The following is a 19,010-nucleotide window of genomic DNA, read 5'->3' as shown; positions in this document are numbered from 1 at the left end:
CTAAGATGCTGTTTGGGGATCCAGGGATGTGGGATGGGAGGTTTAGAGGCTCCGAGGTGCTGGATATGGGGTCGGGGGGGACTCAGGGGTCCAGAGGTGCTGTGTGTGGGGGGTTTGGAGGGCTCAGGGGTGCTGGGTGGGAGATTTTGGGGGTCCCTGGGGTGCTGTCCCTTGGGCTGGAGGGGGACCTGGCCATGCAGGGGGCCGGTGGCCGTGCTGAGGAGAGAATTCCAGAACCAGCAGTACCTGAAAAACCTCGATAAAACGAGCAGTGGCACCGACAGGAGACAAAACCTTGTCACTGTCACTCTGAGAAACAGCCAGAATTACACAATCCTCCCTAAAGTGACGCTCGTGTCCCAGAAAGGGACAGGCCTGGGACACACGGGCACGAGCAGCTCCGGGAGGGAGAGATCCTAAAGGAGATGCTCGAGGAGGAGGAGGAGGAATCATCCTGTGTTCCCTGGGAATGGGGGGCGGCTGCTGGAGAAGGCGGGAACTGGGAATGGGATGGGATGGGGATGGGAATGGGAATGGGAGTAGGAATAGGAGTGGGAATGGGCCTGGGAATAGGAATGGGAATGGGAATAGGAATGGGAATGGGAGTAGGAATAGGAATGGGAATGGGAGTAGGAATAGGAATGGGAATGGGATGGGAATGGGACTGGGATGGGACTGGGACTGGGAATAGGAATGGGAGTAGGAATAGGAATGGGAATGGGATGGGAATGGGAGTAGGAATAGGAATGGGACTGGGATGGGAATGGGACTGGGGCTGGGAATAGGAATGGGAATGGGCCTGGGATGGGAATGGGGGTGTGAGTGGGACATCCATCCCCCCATAGGAACTGCCCTTGTGACCCCCCCCTTCCCTCCCAGCGCCACTCTGGGGACATGGGGACATCCCTGAGGGGCTGTGCGGGGGTCCTGGGGCAGGAATTGCGGTGGGAATCCCCCAGGAGCTTCCCTGGGGTGGCAGGAACTGGTTCCCGGTGGTTCCCGGTGGTTCCCGGTGCCACCCCCAGCTCAGGGCGTGGGGAAGCTGCAGCCACAACAGGCAGTGGCACTGGGGTGGCACCGGGATGGGGACACCACGGGGACCCCTGGGACATCCTGGCCAGGCTGTCCCGGGCAGCAGCTCCTGAGTTCATCCCTGGCCTGCCCCAGCCCCACGTCTGTGCCAAATTCTGCCCCCATCGTTCCAAATCCTGTCCCCACAGTGCCAAATTCCATCCTGGTTGTGCTAAATCCTGTCCCCATCGTGCCAAACCCCATTCCTATTGTTCCAAATTCTTCCTGTCATGCTAAATTCTGTCCACATTGTGCCAAACCCTCTCCTTGTCATGCCAAATCCTGCCCCCATAGTGCCAAATTCTGTCCCCGTCGAGCCAAATTCCATCCCGGTCGTGCCAAATCCTGTCCCCACAGTGCCAAATCATCTCCCTGTCATTCCAAGTCCTGTCCCCACAGTGCCAAATTCCATCCCTGTCGTTCCAAATTCAGTCCCCATCATGCCAAATTCTGTCCCCATAGTCCCAAATCCCGTCCCCACGGTGCCAAATCCAGCCCCCAAGAGCCGCGGGCTCACCTGCGGAGGGGCGGGGCCCTGCCCTCCTCCCTCTGCTCCATATTAATGAGCCCTTTCCTCCTCCTCCTCCTCCTCCTCCTCCTCCTCCTCCGCTGTCCGGGGTTCGGTGCGGGGCTCTCGGTGCCAGCCCGTGTGGCCATGGCCCGTGTCACCGCGGTGTCCCGGCTCTGGCTGCTGCTCCAGACCTGCTGCCTGTGCCTGGCCCAGCTGGTGAGTGCCGCCCGGCCCGGCCCGGCTGGGGAGGGGTGGAGAAGGGACATTCTTTATTCCCCTTCGCTTTTCCCAGCAATTTCCCCCCAACCCTTCTCAGACTCGGAAATTGGGGAGTTAATCAAGTTTAGTTTGATCCCCCCCCTGGAAAGGCTTTGTGTTTCCCACTGGAGTTTTTTGGGGGATTTTGCTGCTGCAGGGGGGTGTCCCAGGGCTGCAGGGGGGGTGTCCCAGGGCTGCAGGGGGGTGTCCCGGGGCTGCAGGGGGGTGTCCCGGGGCTGCAGGGGGGTGTCCCGGGGCTGCAGGGGGGGTGTCCCGGGGCTGCAGGGGGGGTGTCCCGGGGCTGCAGGGGGGGTGTCCCAGGGCTGCAGGGGGGGTGTCCCGGGGCTGCAGGGGGGTGTCCCAGGGCTCCCGGGGGGTGTCCCAGGGCTGCAGGGGGGGTGTCCCGGGGCTGCAGGGGGGTGTCCCAGGGCTGCAGGGGGGGTGTCCCGGGGCTGCAGGGGGGTGTCCCAGGGCTGCAGGGGGGATGCCCCAGGGCTGCAGGGGGGGTGTCCCGGGGCTGCAGGGGGGTGTCCCAGGGCTGCAGGGGGGGTGTCCCGGGGCTGCAGGGGGGTGTCCCAGGGCTGCAGGGGGGGTGTCCCGGGGCTGCAGGGGGGTGTCCCGGGGTTGCAGGGGGGTGTCCCGGGGTTGCAGGGGGGATGTCCCGGGGTTGCAGGGGGGTGTCCCGGGGTTGCAGGGGGGTGTCCCGGGGCTGCAGGGGGGTGTCCCAGGGCTGCAGGGGGGTGTCCCGGGGCTGCAGGGGGGTGTCCCGGGGTTGCAGGGGGGTGTCCCGGGGTTGCAGGGGGGATGTCCCGGGGTTGCAGGGGGGTGTCCCAGGGCTGCAGGGGGGTGTCCCAGGGCTCCCGGGGACCCTCCAGGCTCCCCCAGGGCAGGAGGAAAATGGATCTGCAGGAAGGGAAGGGGAGCCCTGCAGAGGGGCAGGCACTGTGATCCCACCCGGGAAAACTCTCCTTGCCTTATAGCCGCAAAATAATAATCAATAAATGGGATTTTCGAGCTTTTGGGGAGTTTTTCCACGTGGCTCCTGAGCTGGGGGACAATTCTTTCCTGAATCCCCCGGGCTCCCCCGGGGCCTGTGCGGGCAGGGGAGAGGAGCAGGGAGAGGAGCAGGGGAGAGGAGCAGGGGAGAGGAGCAGGGGAGAGGAGCAGGGGGATGCGGGAATTTTGGGAACAAGGAACCCTTTGCAATTCGTTCCTTGGGCAGGACAAAGGTGCCTTTCAGGGCCCATCCCGGGCTGGGACTCGCCCCCTCCCCGGCTCAGGGATTGATCCAGCAGCACCTTTCATCCCCATCCATCTACATTTACTACTGTATTTAATTTTTTAATTGATTTTAAAAATTAATATTTTAATTTTTCATTATTTTATTTATTTTTAAATAATTATTTATTTTAAAATTATTTAATATTTATTTTCTTTTAAAATTTAAAATTATTTGATTTAAAATAATTATTTATTTTTAAATAATTATTTCTTTTTAAATTGAAAAATTATTTCTTTTTAAATTTAACAATGGTTAATTTTTAAAAATTATTATTATTTTATATATATATTATTATTTTATATATATTATTATAATATATATATTATTATTTTTTAAATAATTTTTTTAAATTAGTATTTTCTAATTAATCTAATATTTCTTTTAAATTATTATTATTATATCATTATCATTATATATATATAATTATTTTTAAAATAATTTTTAAATTATTATTTTTGAATTAATCTAATATTTCTTTTAAATTCTTTTTAAATTCAACATTATTTAATTTAAAATATTTATTTTTAAATTAATATTTTAGAAATATTTCTTTTTGAAATGAATCCAGCCTGGGGGTCTGGAGGAGCCACAGGAGCACAGCCCAGCCACCTCCTGCTTCCCATTTCCAGGAACAGCAGGGCTCAGTCTCCAGGACTGGAATCTCTTCCCCCTGAACTCCCTGTCAGGATAACAGAGGTTTCTTTGCCGAGTCCTGTGCAAACCTCAAAGCCAGGATGGAGCTGCCCTGAATGGAGCTTTTGTCCAGAGCTGGGAGCGGAGCCAGCCCTGCCCAGGGAGAGTCACACACAGGGCTGGGGGTCCCCACCTCGTCCTGGGGCTTTGGGCACCTCAATCCTGCCACTGCTCCCAAAAATGCCGCTCTGAGCTAAAGGGAAATGCTGCTGCCACCCCACAGACACCCCGCAGCTCCGGGAGAGGCAGGACAGGGGGATGGAGAGGGGGGAGAAATGCTCAGGGATCCTGCTCCATTCAGGCAGGGAAAGAGGGAGCAGAGATGGGACAGAAATGCTGCCATCCCATGGAGATCACACCCAGAGTCCAGAGAAACCAGAAAGAGGGTCAAAACTCATCCCATGGAGATCCTTGATCTATGGGAGCAGGAGACCCTTGGACACCAGGGAAAGAGGGAGCAGAGATGGGACAGAAATGCTGCCATCCCATGGAGATCACACCCTTGGGCACCAGGGAAAGAGGGAGCAGAAATGGGGTAAAATGTCATTCCATGGAGATCCCTGTTCCATTTGGGCAGGAGGCCATGGGCACCAGGGAAAGAGGGTCAAAACTCATCCCATGGAGATCCTGCTCTGTTGGGGCAGGAGACCCTTGGACACCAGGGAAAGAGGGAGCAGAGATGGGGTAAAATGTCATTCCATGGAAATCCTCTATCTATGGGGGCAGGAGGCCATGGGCACCAGGGAAAGAGGGTCAAAACATCATCCCCTGGAGATCCTGCTCTGTTGGGGCAGGAGGCCGTGGACACCAGGGAAAGAGGGTCAAAACATCATCCCCTGGAGATCCTGCTCTGTTGGGGCAGGAGGCCGTGGGCACCAGGGAAAGAGGGTCAAAACATCATCCCCTGGAGATCCTGCTCTGTTGGGGCAGGAGGCCGTGGGCACCAGGGAAAGAGGGTCAAAACATCATCCCCTGGAGATCCTGCTCTGTTGGGGCAGGAGGCCGTGGACACCAGGGAAAGAGGGAGCAGAAATGGGGTCAAAGTTTCATCCCATGGAGATCCCACTCAATCAAGTCAGGAGATCCTTGGACACCAGGGAAAGAGGAAAGAGGGGTAAAAACGCTGCCATCACCCCATGGAGACCCTGGACACCAGGGCAGGAGATGGGAGAAATGGGGTAGAAAGAGGCACGGAATGAGGAGCTGGAAGTGCCACTCCAAATATCCCAAATTTCCCCGTCCGTGCCTTGACCCCTCGGGGTATTCTCCATCCCATCTCCCTGGAGATGAATTCCCAGCACATTCCCACACATCTCGGGGTCTTTCCTGACATAGATCTCATCCCTTTTTCCCCCCAGCGAGGGCCTCCAGGAGAGCCTGGCCCACGAGGGCCCCCCGGTCCCCCCGGAGTGCCGGGAGCCGACGGCATCGACGTGAGTGACTGCGGGGAGGGAGGGAGGGAGGGAGGGGACAGGCGGCACAAAAGGGACATTGTGAGTGGCACAGGGGCTCCCTGCTGCTCCCACTCCTCATTTAGGGTGGGCAGAGCAGCCCCAGCTCTGCACAGGAGGCTGAACCCCAAATCCAGTTCCATGCACAGCTCAGGAATTGGAGGCTGGGATTGGTTTTTGGGGGATGTAGGACAGAGAGGTCTGAGCTGCACAGGATGCTGCACCCCAAATCCAGCTCAGGAATTGGGGGCTGGATTGGTTTTTGGGGAATGTGGGAGAGGGAGGTCCCAGCTCTACACAGGAGGCTGAACCCCAAATCCAGCTCTGTGCACAGCTCAGGAATTGGGACCTCCTGAATTCCCAAAAATTGTTTTTTGGGGGATGTGGGACAGGGAGGTTGGGGTGCAGTGGAGGAGGCTCAGAGAGGTTGGGGCAGGGACCACCCCAGAGGTGCCCAGTGAAGGAGGGGACAGTGACACCCCAGTGGGATTCCTGCAGAGGGATCTGGGGGGGGATTGTGGCTCTGGATGCTCCAGGGGTTGTGGGATGGGGGCCTGAACAGAGGGGAGCCCTGTTAAAAGTGCCCTTTCTCCAGGCTGTGGTGTTATTTTAGTGCTATTTATACCCAGAGCAGCCACAGCGCTTTGGAAACCCCATCAAACCTTCAGAACCCCCAGAACAACCCTCATGAAATCCCAGTAAAAACCTCAAAAAAAGCTCCCTTCAGAAACCCCATCCAACCCTCAGAAAACCCCAGAACAACCTTCAAAGAACCAGCATAATCCTCACAAAACCCCAGAGCAACCCTCACAAAACCCTCAAAAAAAACCCCCCAAAAAACCAAAACCAAAGCCCAAAAAACCCCAGCACAACCCTAACAAAACCCTAGTACAACCTCCACCAATTCTCCCTCACAAAACCCCAATAAAAGCCAGCCCACTCTTCCCAACCCGGCCCCATCCTGCTCTGCCTGTGGGATCCCTCCTGTTTTAGGGTTGGGACAGGATCCCCCAGGCTCACCTGTGGGGTGACCGATCCCTTTCCCACCCTGTCCCCTTTCCCCAGGGTGACAAAGGTCCTGCTGGAGTCCCCGGCTCCCCGGTGAGTACCCCCACCCCTCCCTCGGTGATCCCAATCCTTCCACAGGGGCTCATCCCAAGCTGATCCCAACCTTTTTTTCCCTTTTCCAGGGTGTCAAGGGCGAGCCTGGAGCCCCTGGACTGGATGGACCTCCAGGGAAGCCGGGCATTGATGTGAGAACTGACCCCTGTCCCCTGGTGCTGTCCTTGTCCTTGGGGTCACAGCAAACTGCTCTTGTCCCCAGGGTCTGTCCCACGTGAAAATGGGACCCTGCACAAATCCCTGAAAGTGCCTTGGGAATCCCAAATGAGCTCGGGAAGAGCTTCTGCAACCCTTTTCCACCTTGGGAATCCCAAAAGAGCTTTTGGCACCCCTTCCCACCTTTGAGATCCCAAATGAGCTCGGGAATAACTTCTGCCATCCCTTTCCACCTTTGGGATCCCAAAAGAACCTGGGAATTGCTTCTTCCAGCCCTTCCCACCTTTAGGATCCCAGCAGAGCTCCTCTTGGTTCCCCCCAGGATGAATCTGAAGCAATTCCATGTCCCCTGCTGTCCCCACTCCCTCAGCACCCATGAGGTGGCACCGGTAACTTTGTCACTGTCCCCTCCTTGGCACACCTGGCAGGGAGGGGACAGAGCTGCCACCTCACCCTGTCTGTCCCCAGGTCCCCTGGGTGGGGTCTCAGGGGGGTTTGGGTGGGTTCCTGCCCCATCCCAGGGATAAAATCAGGATCAGGGATGAGTGGAGCTCCCCATGTGTCCCTGCCAGGGCTGGGTGTGCCCAGGGTGGGAGGGTCCCTGTGCCAGGAAATTCCTCCCTTGGCCCCTCCTGATGGGCTCAACCCAGCAAGAATTCCTGCCTGGAGAGCAGCAGGAATGGGAATAACTCCCTGTGCCTCTTCCCTGGCAGGGGCTGACGGGAGCCAAAGGGGAGCCAGGACCCATCGGCAGGCCGGGGGTTAAAGTGAGTGAGGGGCAGCCCTGGGCTCCCTCATTGCCAGGGTCCCACATTCCCAATTTCCCTCCTTCCCAATTTCCCACCTTTCCAGGCTCCCACCTTCCCAAATTCCCTCATTCCCATGCTCCCACCTCCCCAGTTTCCCACCTTCCCAGGATCCTACCTTCCCAAATTCCCACCTTCCCAAATTCCCACATACCCAGGCTCCCTCCTTTCCAGGCTCCCCCCGTTCCCCTCCCAGCCCCAGCCTGGGACCATCCCCGTCCCTCTGGGAGGGATCTGTGGATGGAGGAACTTCCTGATGAAGTTTTTGGCCCCGAGGCTGCATCCAGGGAGGGGGAATTGGAGCAGCTGCCAGAGCAGATCCTCCTTTTCCAGCTCCTGACTCTCCTCTTGTGTCCTGGCAGGGCCAGCCTGGACTCCCAGGGCCACCAGGGCTCCCTGTGAGTATCTGCTGCTCCCATGGGTGGGGTGGGCACCCCACAACCCCCCCTGCTCCATCCTTGGTGCTGGGGTGGGAATCTCCCTCCTTGGGGCAGGAATTTGGGGGATTTGAACCAATTCTACCTTTTTTTTTTTTTTTTTTTTTTTTTTTTTTTTTTTTTTTTTTTTTAATTGTTGCAGGGTCCTTCACTGCCAGGACCCCCCGTAAGTGCTGGGATGGGTGTGCTGGGATCCTGCTGGGAATTGTGCTGGAGGAGCTCAAAGCTCAGCAGCCCCAGAGGGGAGGAATCGGGATGGGGCCTCTCTCATCCCATGAATTTCTCTCCCTTCTCCCTAAGGGCCTTCCAGGCCAGGTTGGACTTCCCGGGGAGATCGGGGTGCTGGGACCCAAGGTGAGGAGGAAAAACCTCCCTTCCTTCCACCAGGAGCTGCTTCCCTGCCCTCCAGGGCTCCTGGGATGATCCCAAAACGTGGGAATGGAGGTTCCCCTGGTGCCATCACCCTGGGGGTGTCCCCATTCCTGCTGGGACATCCTGGCTCTCTGCCTCCCCATCCCAAATTCTCCTTTCCTGGCCCTTTTTCCTTAGGGTGACCCTGGACCTGATGGCCCCAGGGGTCCCCCAGGCCCTCCAGGGAAACCTGTGAGTATCTCCCCGGCACCTCCAGGAGGGAGAAGCTTCCCCCAGGCTCATCCCAAGGATTGGGGCTGGAATTTGAGCTCTGGCTCTCACCTCCCACCCCATTCCTTGCTCCTGATGTAAAACCATGGATTACTTTTCCATGGAAACGATTTCCAGGAGATCATGGATGGTTTCCCTCCCTGCAGGGTCTCCCAGGACACCTCCAAGGCCTGGAAGGCAGCGCTGATTTCCTGGTGAGAGCTGCCAGGACCTTGTCCCTGTGTCCCACCTGGAGCAGGACCCCTCCATCCCTCTCTTCCCAAACTCCTCCAGGTCATTCCCAACTCATCCTTGTCCTTCCTCTCCTCCCAGTGCCCCACCAGCTGCCCCCCGGGTCCCAAGGGCCCTCAGGGACTGCAGGGATTGAAGGTAAGGAAGTCCTGGAGCGTCCGTGGTGGGGGGGAAAAATTTGGGAATTGTCACCTCCAGGATGTGGTGGAGTGAAGGATCCTTCTCTGGGATCTCTGGAGCACCAGGACAGGGAGGCCTGGAGTAAAAGGTGCTCTTGGAAAGGTCCCTGTGGGTCCCCAGCTCCTTCCTGGGGGGTGGCACCCCAACCCCAGCTCAGGATGTCACCTGTGGGATTCTGAGCCCCTCATTGTCACCTGTGGGATTCTGAGCCCCCCCCAATGTCACCTCTGGGATTCTGAGCCCCTCATTGTCACCTGTGGGATTTTGAGACTCTCAATGTCCCTTTATGGGATTCTGAGCCCCTCATTGTCACCTCTGGGATTCTGAGCCCCTCATTGTCACCTGTGGGATTCTGAGCCCTCCATTGTCACCTGTGGGATTTTGAGACTCTCAATGTCCCTTTATGGGATTCTGAGCCCCTCATTGTCACCTGTGGGATTCTGAGCCCCCCCCCAATGTCCCCAATGAGATTCTCAACACCCCCATGGTCTCCACTGGGATTCTGAACCCCCCTAATGTCACCAGTGGGATTTTGGGTCCCACCACATCCCCAGTGGGCTCCCCAGGGTGGGATGTGGTGGCTCTGTTGGACGTGGCCACCAGGATGGTGCCACCACCCTGCAGCTCCACCAGGGACTGTCCTCATGGGTTTCCTCTCCCGCCTCAGGGACACAGAGGCCGCCCCGGTGCCCTTGGAGAGCCCGGCAAGCCGGGAGAGACGGTGAGTGCCCCAGCAGGATCCCAGCAGGGGATCCCAGCAGTAGGATCCCTGCAGGATCTTAACAGGATCCTGGCAAGATTCCAGCAGGATCCCTGCAGGATCTGAGCAGGATCAAAGCAGGGCCTTAGTAGGATCCTCATCAGGATCCCAGCCAGATCCAAGTATGATCTCAGCCAGATCCCAGCAGGATCCCTGGAGGATCTGAGCAGGATCCCAGCCAGATCCCAATAGTATCTCAGCAGGATCCCAGTCAATCCCATCACAGTCCCAGCAGGATCCAGGTGTGGCTGTCCCTATGGGGCTGAAGCAAGGGCAGGAGTTTTGGGAAGGGAAAGGAAGAAGGGAGGAAAGAGGAAAACAGGGAAGGTGGGAATGGGAGACCAGGGTGGCCTTGCCATGGTGGCTGTGCCACCTGTCCCCGTCCCCTGCGGGGTGCTGGCTGAGGGCTGTGGTGTCCCCAAGGTGCTTTGTCCCCTCCTCTCCCTCCAACATTCCCTTTTCTCTCCATCCCCAGGGCCCCAAGGGGGACATTGGTGCCTCTGGAGAACAAGGAATCCCAGGCCCTCCGGTAAATCCTTCATTCCTCTTTTCCCCTGTCCCCCAAGTGCTCCAGGAACTGGGGGTGGCCTCTTTGTCCTTGTCCCCACACAAGGGAGGTGACACCAGCCTGTCCCCACTCCCAGCAAACCTTCATCCCATCCCTCTCCGTGGATCATCCCGTCCCCTCCACCTCTCCCTCTGGCTTGTTCCCAGGGATAATTTGGAATAAATCCCTGCTGTCCCCTGAGTCCCCCCTTGCCCCAGGAGGGGAAATGAAAGCCACTGGAATTCTCAGAGCACTTTGAAGATGAAAAGCAAATTAACTGGGCTGAGCCCTCCACGCCAGGAAAGGGCAAACCCGCTTTGAAGCCAAGAGCTCTGGCACAGGGAAGTGGCTCCAGTTGGGAGTGATGGAACTGACAGCTGGAAAAGCACCTGGTGGGAGGCTCTGGAATTAGGAGGGACTGGAATTCCTCCTGTTTGGTGTAATTGCTGCTCCTGAGGGGATTTTCCCCCAGTTAATTGGCTGTGGTTTCCTTCCCTGCAGGGACCTCAGGGCCTCAGGGGTTATCCTGGCATGGCAGGACCCAAGGGTGAGACGGTGAGTGCGGGTGCCTGGGGGCTGCAGATCCCATGGAGAACACTCCCAGCAGCATCCCTGCCATGCTGGGCAGCTCCAGGGTGGATTGGGGTGGGAATTGACCCTTTCCATGCTCTCCTTGCAGGGTCCTGCTGGCTACAAGGGCATGGTCGGGAGCATCGGAGCAGCCGGGCGGCCGGTGGGTGCCCCCCTCACCCCTGGGTGCTCTGGGATCCCACCTGGCCCTGCTCAGTCCTTGTTTTCCTCTCTCCTCCAGGGCAGGGAAGGCCCCAAGGGACCACCTGGGGATGCTGGTGACAAGGGAGAGCAGGTAGGTGACACCTCCAATGCCGGTGTCCCCTTTTCCCCAGCTTGGCACCATTCCCATTGGAAAGGGCTCTGCCCAGGGTGCCCTGGAGGGACATCTCTGTCCCCCTGCACCAGCAGGACACTGACACTTGTCCCCTCCTGCTCTAGGGTGGCCGTGGCATCAGGGGACCCCAGGGTGACATCGGCCCCAAGGGGGAGAATGTGAGTACAGCTGGTGGCACCTGTTCCCTGCCTGGGCACCAGCCCAGACCTGGAATGTCCCTTTCCCTTCCCGCATTTTTTTGTCCCCACCATGAGGTTTGAGTCCCTTTGAGGTGTCACACGAGTGACTCCTCCCCCTTTCCAGGGTCTCCCTGGCATCGATGGCAAGGATGGCACCCCAGGGATCCCCGGAGTGAAGGTGAGGGAGCTGCAGGTGCTGCCCCAGGGAAGGGCACAGGGAACAATGTCCCTTGGCGTGGCAGCTCCTGCCCCGGGGTCAAGGGCACTGTCCCCTCCTTGGGCAGGAGTTCCTCGCCCACCTGTGGGACCCCCACTGCTGGTGACACCCCCTCTGTCTCTCACAGGGTGGCACTGGACAGGCTGGACGCCCGGGGACACCGGGACACCGGGGACAAGCCGTGAGTGCAGGACCCCACCTGTCCCCTGAGGGGTGACACCCTGAGCCAGGGGTGCCAGGGCCAGCACCCTGCAGGGACACCGAGCTGTGCCCAGGGGTGACACCCTGAGCCAGGGCCAGCACCCTGCAGGGACACCGAGCTGTGCCCAGGGGTGACACCCTGTGCCAGGGGTGACACCATGTGCCAGCACCCCGAGGGGACACTGAGCTGTCCCCAAGGATTGATCCTGGCTTTGTTCCCTTAGGGATTGCCAGGCCAGCCAGGAAGCAAAGGTGGCCCAGGTGACAAGGTGGGTGACACCTCTGAGCGTCCACTCTGTGGCTCTTGTCCCCTCCCTGTCCCCGTGTCCCCTCCCTGTCCCCACTTACCCACCTCTCTCTCTGTCCCATCCCAGGGTGAAGTGGGTCCTCGGGGCCACCCCGGTGTCACCGGTGCCCCAGGGCAGCTCGTAAGTACCAAGATGTCCCTGTGTCTCTCCCGGGGACAACCTTGGGGCTGATCTTTCTCTCTTTTTTCCTTTTTTTCCCCCCCTTTTCCTGCAAATCGGGCACTCCTGTCCCCATCCTGCTGTGGTGACAAGGACAGGGCCACCCTTCCCTCGGGGAAGGACAAGGAGTCCCAAATCCGCCGAATCCCAAACTTTGTGGGTTTTTTCTTTCCCGTTTTTAGGGCGAGCCCGGACCTCGGGGTGAGCAGGGCCCGCAGGGTGTCCCCGGGCTGAAGGTGAGTTGGGGACACTGGGGGGGTGGTGGCCGTGCCAGGGGGGCTGGCCCTGACCCTGCTGCTCTCTGCAGGGTGACAGGGGAGAGCGTGGCCTCGTGGGTGCCCCCGGGGAGCAGGGCAGAGTGGTGAGTTGTCCCCAGAGCCGGTGAGTTGTCCCCAGAGCCAGAACACGGGGAATGCTCTGAGTTGTCCCCAAAGCCAGGCTGGGACACAAGACACACTCTGAGCTGTCCCCAAAGCTGCGCTGGGACATGGGACATGCTCTGAGCTGTCCCCAAAGCCACTCTGGTACATGGGAGATGCTCTGAGCTGTCCCTAAATCCGGTAAGTTGTCCCCAAAGCTGGGCTGGAATACTGGGGATGCTCTGAACTGTCCCCAAAGTCAGGCTGGGACATGGGGAATGCTCTGAGTTGTCCCCAAAGCTGGGCTGGGAGACAGGGAATGCTCTGAGCTGTCCCTAAATGTGTTGAGTTGTCCCCAAAACCAAACTGGGATGTGGGAGATACTCTGAACTGTCCCCAAAGCTGGGCTGGGAGATAAGAGATCCTCTGAGCTGTCCCTAAATCCAATAAGTTGTTCCCAAAGCAGATGAATTGTCCCCAAAGCCAAGCTGGGACATGGGAGATGCTCTGAGTTGTCCCCAGAGCCAGTCTCGGACATGGGGAATGCTCTGAGCTGTCCCTAAATCTGGTGAGTTGTCCCCAAAACCAGGCCAGGACATGGGAGATGCTCTGAACTGTCCCCAAAGTCAGGCTGGGACATGGGGAATGCTCTGAGTTGTCCCCAGAGCTGGGATGGGACACAGGGAATGCTCTGACTTGTCCCCAAAGCTGCACAGGGACATGGGACATGCTCTGAGTTGTCCCCAAATCCAGGCTGGGCCACGGGGGATGCTCAGCCCCAGGATGGGGCATGCCAAACCCAGACCTGGATCAGCAGGACACAGCCAGACCTCCCCTTTGATCCTGGGATCAATCCCGTGCCTGTCCTGCTGCTGAGGGATTAGGGAATAGCTCAGGGATTAATGGGACCCCAACTGGGACAGGAATTTCCTCCCATCCCAGGAGAGCAGGGGAGGCCCAGCCCCTCTCCAGAGCTTTCCTGTGCTGGAAAAAACAGCCAAAAAAAGGAGTTTTGGTGTTTTTCCTGGGGACAGGAATCCATCCCTGGGAGATTAAAGCTCTTGGAGTGGATTCTCTACAGTTTTGTGTCCTGTCCCTGCTCAGAGCTGAGATTTGGGATCATCTGGAGGATGGGGAGCTGCCCCTGCACCTCAATGCCTTGGGGAGAACTCCCTGATGGGAAAAGCTCTTTCCATTTCCTCTCCTCACTCCTTTTCCCATTTTCCTTGGATTTCCAGGGGCCAAAGGGCGAGCAGGGCCCACCAGGCATCCCAGGACCCCAAGGCTTGCCTGGAGTCAAAGGAGACAAGGTGACAGCTCTGGGGACAGCGAGGTGGCTTCTCGGGGACTCTGCTCTGAGCTGGGCTCATCCCACTTCTCCCTTTTTTCCAGGGCTCTCCAGGGAAAACCGGCCCCAAAGGCAGCGTTGTGAGTACAGGGGTTGAACAGAGCTCCAGGCACCTTCTCCATGAATTCCCCCCTCATCCCAAAGGTGACTTTGGGAATGTTCCCATCTCTCCTTTGCTTTAGGGAGATCCCGGTGTTCACGGCCTGGCAGGGCTCAAGGGAGAGAAGGTGAGTGGGGGATCCTGGCCTTAAATCCCACCTCCATCGCATAATTCCATCCCTAAATTCCCATGTCCTCTGTCCCCAGGGGGAATCAGGAGAGCCAGGACCCAAGGGACAGGTGAGTGATGGGGTTTGGGACCAAAGGGGCCCCAAAACTTGGGAGGATTTGTGGGATCCTGCTGGTGATCCCTGGAGCTGCTGAGTGCTGAGGGAATGTTTTCCCTGGAGATGGGGCCAGATGGGACCACAATCAGCCCTGGATTCAGGCTCAGCTCCTCTTTGGGGTTAAACCCTGGATTCAGGCTCAGCCCCAGTTTGGGATCCAGCCGCAGGTTCAGGCTCAGCCCCAATTTTTGGGATCCAGCCCTGGATTCAGGCTCAGCCCCAATTTTTGGGATCAGCCCCAGATTCAGCCCCAGCCCAAATTTTTGGGATCCAGACATGGATTCAGGCTCAGCCCCCATTTGGAACCCAACCCTGGATTCAGCCCCAGCCCCATTTGGGATCCAGCCCTGCCTGTGGTTTTTGGCAGGTTTGGGGCTCTTTGTGCAGCCCCGTGCTCAGCCCCTGAGCCCCTCACGCCCCTCTCTCTCCATCCCTCCTCCAGCAAGGCATCCAGGGAGACCTGGGCTTTCCGGGCCCCTCGGGGGACGCAGGAGCACCGGGAGTTCGGGGCTATCCCGGCCCGCCCGGCCCTCGGGGGCTGGTGGGGGAACGAGGAGTGCCGGGGATGCCGGGCCCGAGGGGCACAGCCGTGAGTATCCCATCCCTCATCCCCATCCCACAGCCCTCCTCACCCGCCCAGCGCCCTCAGCTCTGCAGGAATTGCCCCTCCTTCCCTCCCAATCCCTCTGGGAAGGAGCTGCTGTTCCATTCAGGGCTGGGATCCTGCTTTCCTGGGCAGGAATTCCCTTTCCCACCGTGTATGGCATCCATAATCCATCCCTGTATAAACCAGGGGTTGGGATTTTTCCCTAAAACCTTCACTTTGGGCTCAAATGTCACGAGCTGAGCATGGAGCACTGGGACAGAACGGGGAGGAGCAGGGTGGGAAGGTGACCTGGGATTGGGATCTGGGTTGGGAATGGCTCTGGGAGGGGACGGAAGGAGCGGAATTCCCTTTCCTGGCAGGGTCGGGACGCTGGGGACCAGCACATCGTGGACGTGGTGCTGAAGATGCTGCAAGGTGAGGGCTGAGCAGGGCCACCACATCCCATGGATCCCGTGGAGTCCATCCCATGGATCCTGTTAGTCCCATCCCATGGATCCCATTGCATGGATTCCATCCCATGGATCCAGTGGATCCCACCCTGTGTATCCCATCCCATGGATCTCATGGATTCAATTAAATGGATCCCATGGATCCCATCCCATGGATCCCATCAATCCCATTGATCCCATCCCATGGATCTCATTGATCCCATTCCCATGGATCCCATCAATCCCATTCTATGGATTCCATGGATCCCATCCCATGGACCTTGTGGATCCCATTCCATGGATCCCACTGACCCCATCCCATGAATCCCGTGGATCTCATACCATCTATCCCATTCCATGGATCCCATTGATCCCATTCAATGCATGCCATGGATCCCATCCCATGGATCCCATGCCATTGATCGTATCCCATGGTTCCCGTGGATCCCATCCCATGGTTCCCATGGATCCTGTGGACCCCATCCTGTGGACCCCATGGATCCCACTGATTGCATCCTGTGGATCCCATTGACACCATCCCCTGGATCCCATGGATCTCATGGATCCCATCCCATCTATCCCATTCCATGGATCCCATTGATCCCATGCCATGGATCCCATCCTGGCCCCTCTGTGCCCCACAGAGCAGCTGGCAGAGGTGGCCGTGAGCACCAGGAGAGCCGCCCTGGGCGGGGTCGGGGCCATGGGACCCCCCGGCCCCCCCGGGCCCCCAGGACCCCCCGGTGAGCAGGGACCCCACGGCCCCATGGGACCCCGAGGTGTCCCCGGAATCCTGGGAGCCGTCGGGCAGGTCGGGAATGTCGGACCCAAAGGTGGGTGATGGTGGCAGTGGGACAGGTAAAACCCTCCTGGCGGTGGCACTGCCCGTCCCTGAGCGGGGCAGAGCCCTCCTGTCCCATCCGGGGTTTCCATGGATTCCTTCCTGCTTTTTTATCCCCACAGGGAAGAGAGGAGAGAAGGGCGAGCGGGGAGAAGTCGGCCGTGGCCACCCGGGAATGCCGGGTCCTCCAGGGATCCCAGGTGAGAGCAGCTGTCCCCAGGCACGGCCACGTGGCCTTTGTCACCTCGGGGTGATGAGCTGGGGACCTTCTGATCCATCCCACAAAACCTGCTTGGGTTCATCCTGCAAAACCCAGCCAGGTTCATCCCACAAAACCTGAACAGTTCCATCCCACAAAACCAACCCGGGTTTATTATCCTGTAAATCTGCTCACGTTTATCCCACAAAACCTTCTCATGTTCATCCCACAAAACCAAACCAGGTTCATCTCAGAAACCTGCCCAGGGTCATCCCGGAAACTTGCCCAGGGTCATCCCACAAAACCTGCCCAAGATCTTCACACAGAAGCTGCCCAAGTTCATCCCATAAAACCTGCACAAGCTCATCCCACAAAACCTGGCCAGGTTCATCCCACAAACCCACCCAGGCTCATCCTGTAAATCTGCCCAGGTTCATCCCACAAAATCTCAACAGTCACAAACCCACCCGGGTTCATCCCACAAACCCACTGAGGTTCATCCCATAAAACCTCAGGTTCATCCCACAAAACGTGCCCAGGTTCATCCTGTAAATGTTCCCAGATCCATCCCACAACATTTGCCCAGCTTCATCCCGTAAAACTTGAGGTTCAACCCACAAACCCCACCCAGATTAATCCTGTAAATATTCCCACATCCATCCCACAAAACCTGCCAAGGGCTCATCCCACAAACCTCCCACCTGGACCATCCTTCCCTTCCATCTTCCCCATCTCTACCACTGGAATTTCTCTCCCCGCCCTCCCCAGCATCATCCCCAAACCCCAACCCCTATTTCCCTCTCTCTAAACAACTCTCCCATTCCCCATTCCAGGTCTCCCTGGCATCCCTGGCCATGCTGTGGATGGCAAAGCCGGAGAACGAGGCGTGCCGGGCTCCCCGGGAGAGGCTGGAAAGCCGGGATTGCCGGGCCCCGCGGGATTCCCGGGATTCTGCGAACCCGCCGCCTGCCTGGGAGCCTCGGCCTATGCGGCCGCTCGTCTCACTGAGCCCGGCAGCATCAAGGGGCCCCTCTACTGAGAAATTCCCCCCAACAAACCCCATAAAATCCGTCCCCCAAGTGACCACGGCACTGTGATTCCGTAAGGAGCGTTCCCGTGATTTCCCAGTGGTTGGGAATGCTGGAATGAGGGAGGCCATAGGGAAAACGCAGCCGTGGGAGGTGATTTTTGGGGTGGGGACGCACGGTTTGGGTGTCCCCAAAGGCCGCCCCCAAAGGGTGGCCTCAAATCCTCTTTCCATCCGTGGGGTTCCAAACCTGCTCCCTGTGCCCTTTCTAAAAAAAAAACCCAAACCAACCAAAAAAAATCCCCCCAAAAACCCCAAAACAAAACAAACCCCAAAAAATCCCAAGAACAAAAAAAAAACCCAACTGGAATAAATTTTATAAACCTCTCTCCCTGTGATGTTCAAAGGAGCTCGTGGAAATTCGCTTTTTATCCTTCCCCTTTTTTTAGCTTTTTTTTTTTTTTTTTTTAAATCAGAAATTTTCAAGCCTCCCAACAAAATAATGGTTTGATTAATTAAGAGAATTCCCAGCTCCGACTTGGTCACTCCCAGAGCTGTAAATCTTTGTAAAATAGGGATAAAAAAATAGGAATATTTTATACCTGTGACGAGGAGAACACCAACTTTTGGATAAATAATAAAACCAAGCTGGATTCTTAATAAATGGAATGATGTGTGTGGATTTCTTTGGATCAAGAATGCAGATTTTTGGGGGGGATGAAGTTGCTTCATCCCATAAGGAAACAGTCTGGATGACAATCCCAAGAGATTGGAACCCAAATGTGGAGATGGAACAGCTGGAAAACATCCAACCCTGGAATTCCCGTTGAATTCCCGAGGAATTCCCGCTGTCCAAAGCCTGGGATCCCGCTCCAGCTGTGCCGCACATCTGGAGCACAGGCCAGCTCTGGTTTTCCCCACGAGAGGGAGCTGCCCGCCCGTGGAATTCGCTCTTCCAGCCGGGAATATTCCCGATAAACGTGGTTTTACTTCTGGAAGGGGCTGGAGCATCATTCCCCAGGACTGGGCTCAGCTCCTGGGGGAAAAAGGGGGAAATTCCATTCCTTTGACCCCTTCCCACTTTTGGGATGGACATGAAAGAGCTGGAAGGGGCTGGGAGCTGAGTTTTGGTCCTGGAGCAGGAAAAAAAACACTTCCAGGTGGGATCAGGAGCTGAATTTTGGTCCTGGAACAGGAGAAAAACAGTTCCAGGAGGGATCAGGAGCTGAATTTTGGTCCTGGAACAGGAGAAAAACAGTTCCAGGAGGGATCAGAGGCTGAATTCAGGTTCTGGAGCAGGAAAAGCCACTCCCAGGAGGGATCAGGAGCTGAATTTTGGTGCTGGAGCAGGAAAAGACATTTCCAGGAGGGATCAGGGGCCAAATTTTAGTCCTGGAGCAGGGAAAAAACAGTTCCAGGAGGGATCAGGAGCTGAGTTCAGGTTCTGGAGCAGGAAAAGCCACTCCCAGGAGGGATCAGGAGCTGAATTTTGGTTCTGGAGCAGGAAAAGACATTTCCAGGAGGGATCAGGGGGTGAGCAGGGAAAAGCCACTTTCCCAGGACAGACCCTGGAAAGGCTCTGCTGTGCCTGTGGAGCACCCTGAGAATCCAGGGGGATTCAGGAATTCCTCAGGAGCTCCTCAGCCCCGGGATGGGATGGGATGGATGAGCTCCAGGACACCCGGGGACGCTGCTCC

The 19,010-nt window shown here is 57.2% G+C and overlaps 1 protein-coding gene across 1 annotated transcript; it reads left to right on the top strand.

Moving 5' to 3' along the window:
- Positions 1-1,723: 1,723 nt before the first annotated feature.
- Positions 1,724-17,937, top strand: COL9A2 (collagen type IX alpha 2 chain). The gene is made up of 32 exons (XM_083879395.1): positions 1,724-1,798; positions 5,174-5,248; positions 6,332-6,367; positions 6,457-6,519; positions 7,258-7,311; positions 7,713-7,748; positions 7,930-7,953; positions 8,088-8,141; positions 8,337-8,390; positions 8,576-8,623; positions 8,742-8,798; positions 9,508-9,561; positions 10,076-10,129; positions 10,649-10,702; positions 10,827-10,880; positions 10,959-11,012; positions 11,159-11,212; positions 11,358-11,411; positions 11,578-11,631; positions 11,876-11,920; positions 12,026-12,079; positions 12,301-12,354; positions 12,426-12,479; positions 13,716-13,787; positions 13,870-13,905; positions 14,008-14,052; positions 14,132-14,164; positions 14,654-14,800; positions 15,178-15,232; positions 15,891-16,079; positions 16,210-16,287; positions 17,120-17,937. Exons 1-32 carry the CDS (start codon positions 1,727-1,729, stop codon positions 17,323-17,325), a joined length of 2,073 nt encoding a protein of 690 aa, XP_083735521.1. The 5' UTR covers positions 1,724-1,726; the 3' UTR covers positions 17,326-17,937.
- The last annotated feature ends 1,073 nt before the right edge of the window (positions 17,938-19,010 follow it).

This window comes from Zosterops lateralis, assembly GCF_965231275.1.
Source record: "Zosterops lateralis genome assembly, chromosome: 28".
Classification (NCBI taxonomy): Eukaryota; Metazoa; Chordata; class Aves; order Passeriformes; family Zosteropidae; genus Zosterops; species Zosterops lateralis.
Note: the sequence above shows the minus strand (reverse complement) of the source record. Positions and strands in the feature narration are given on the sequence as shown.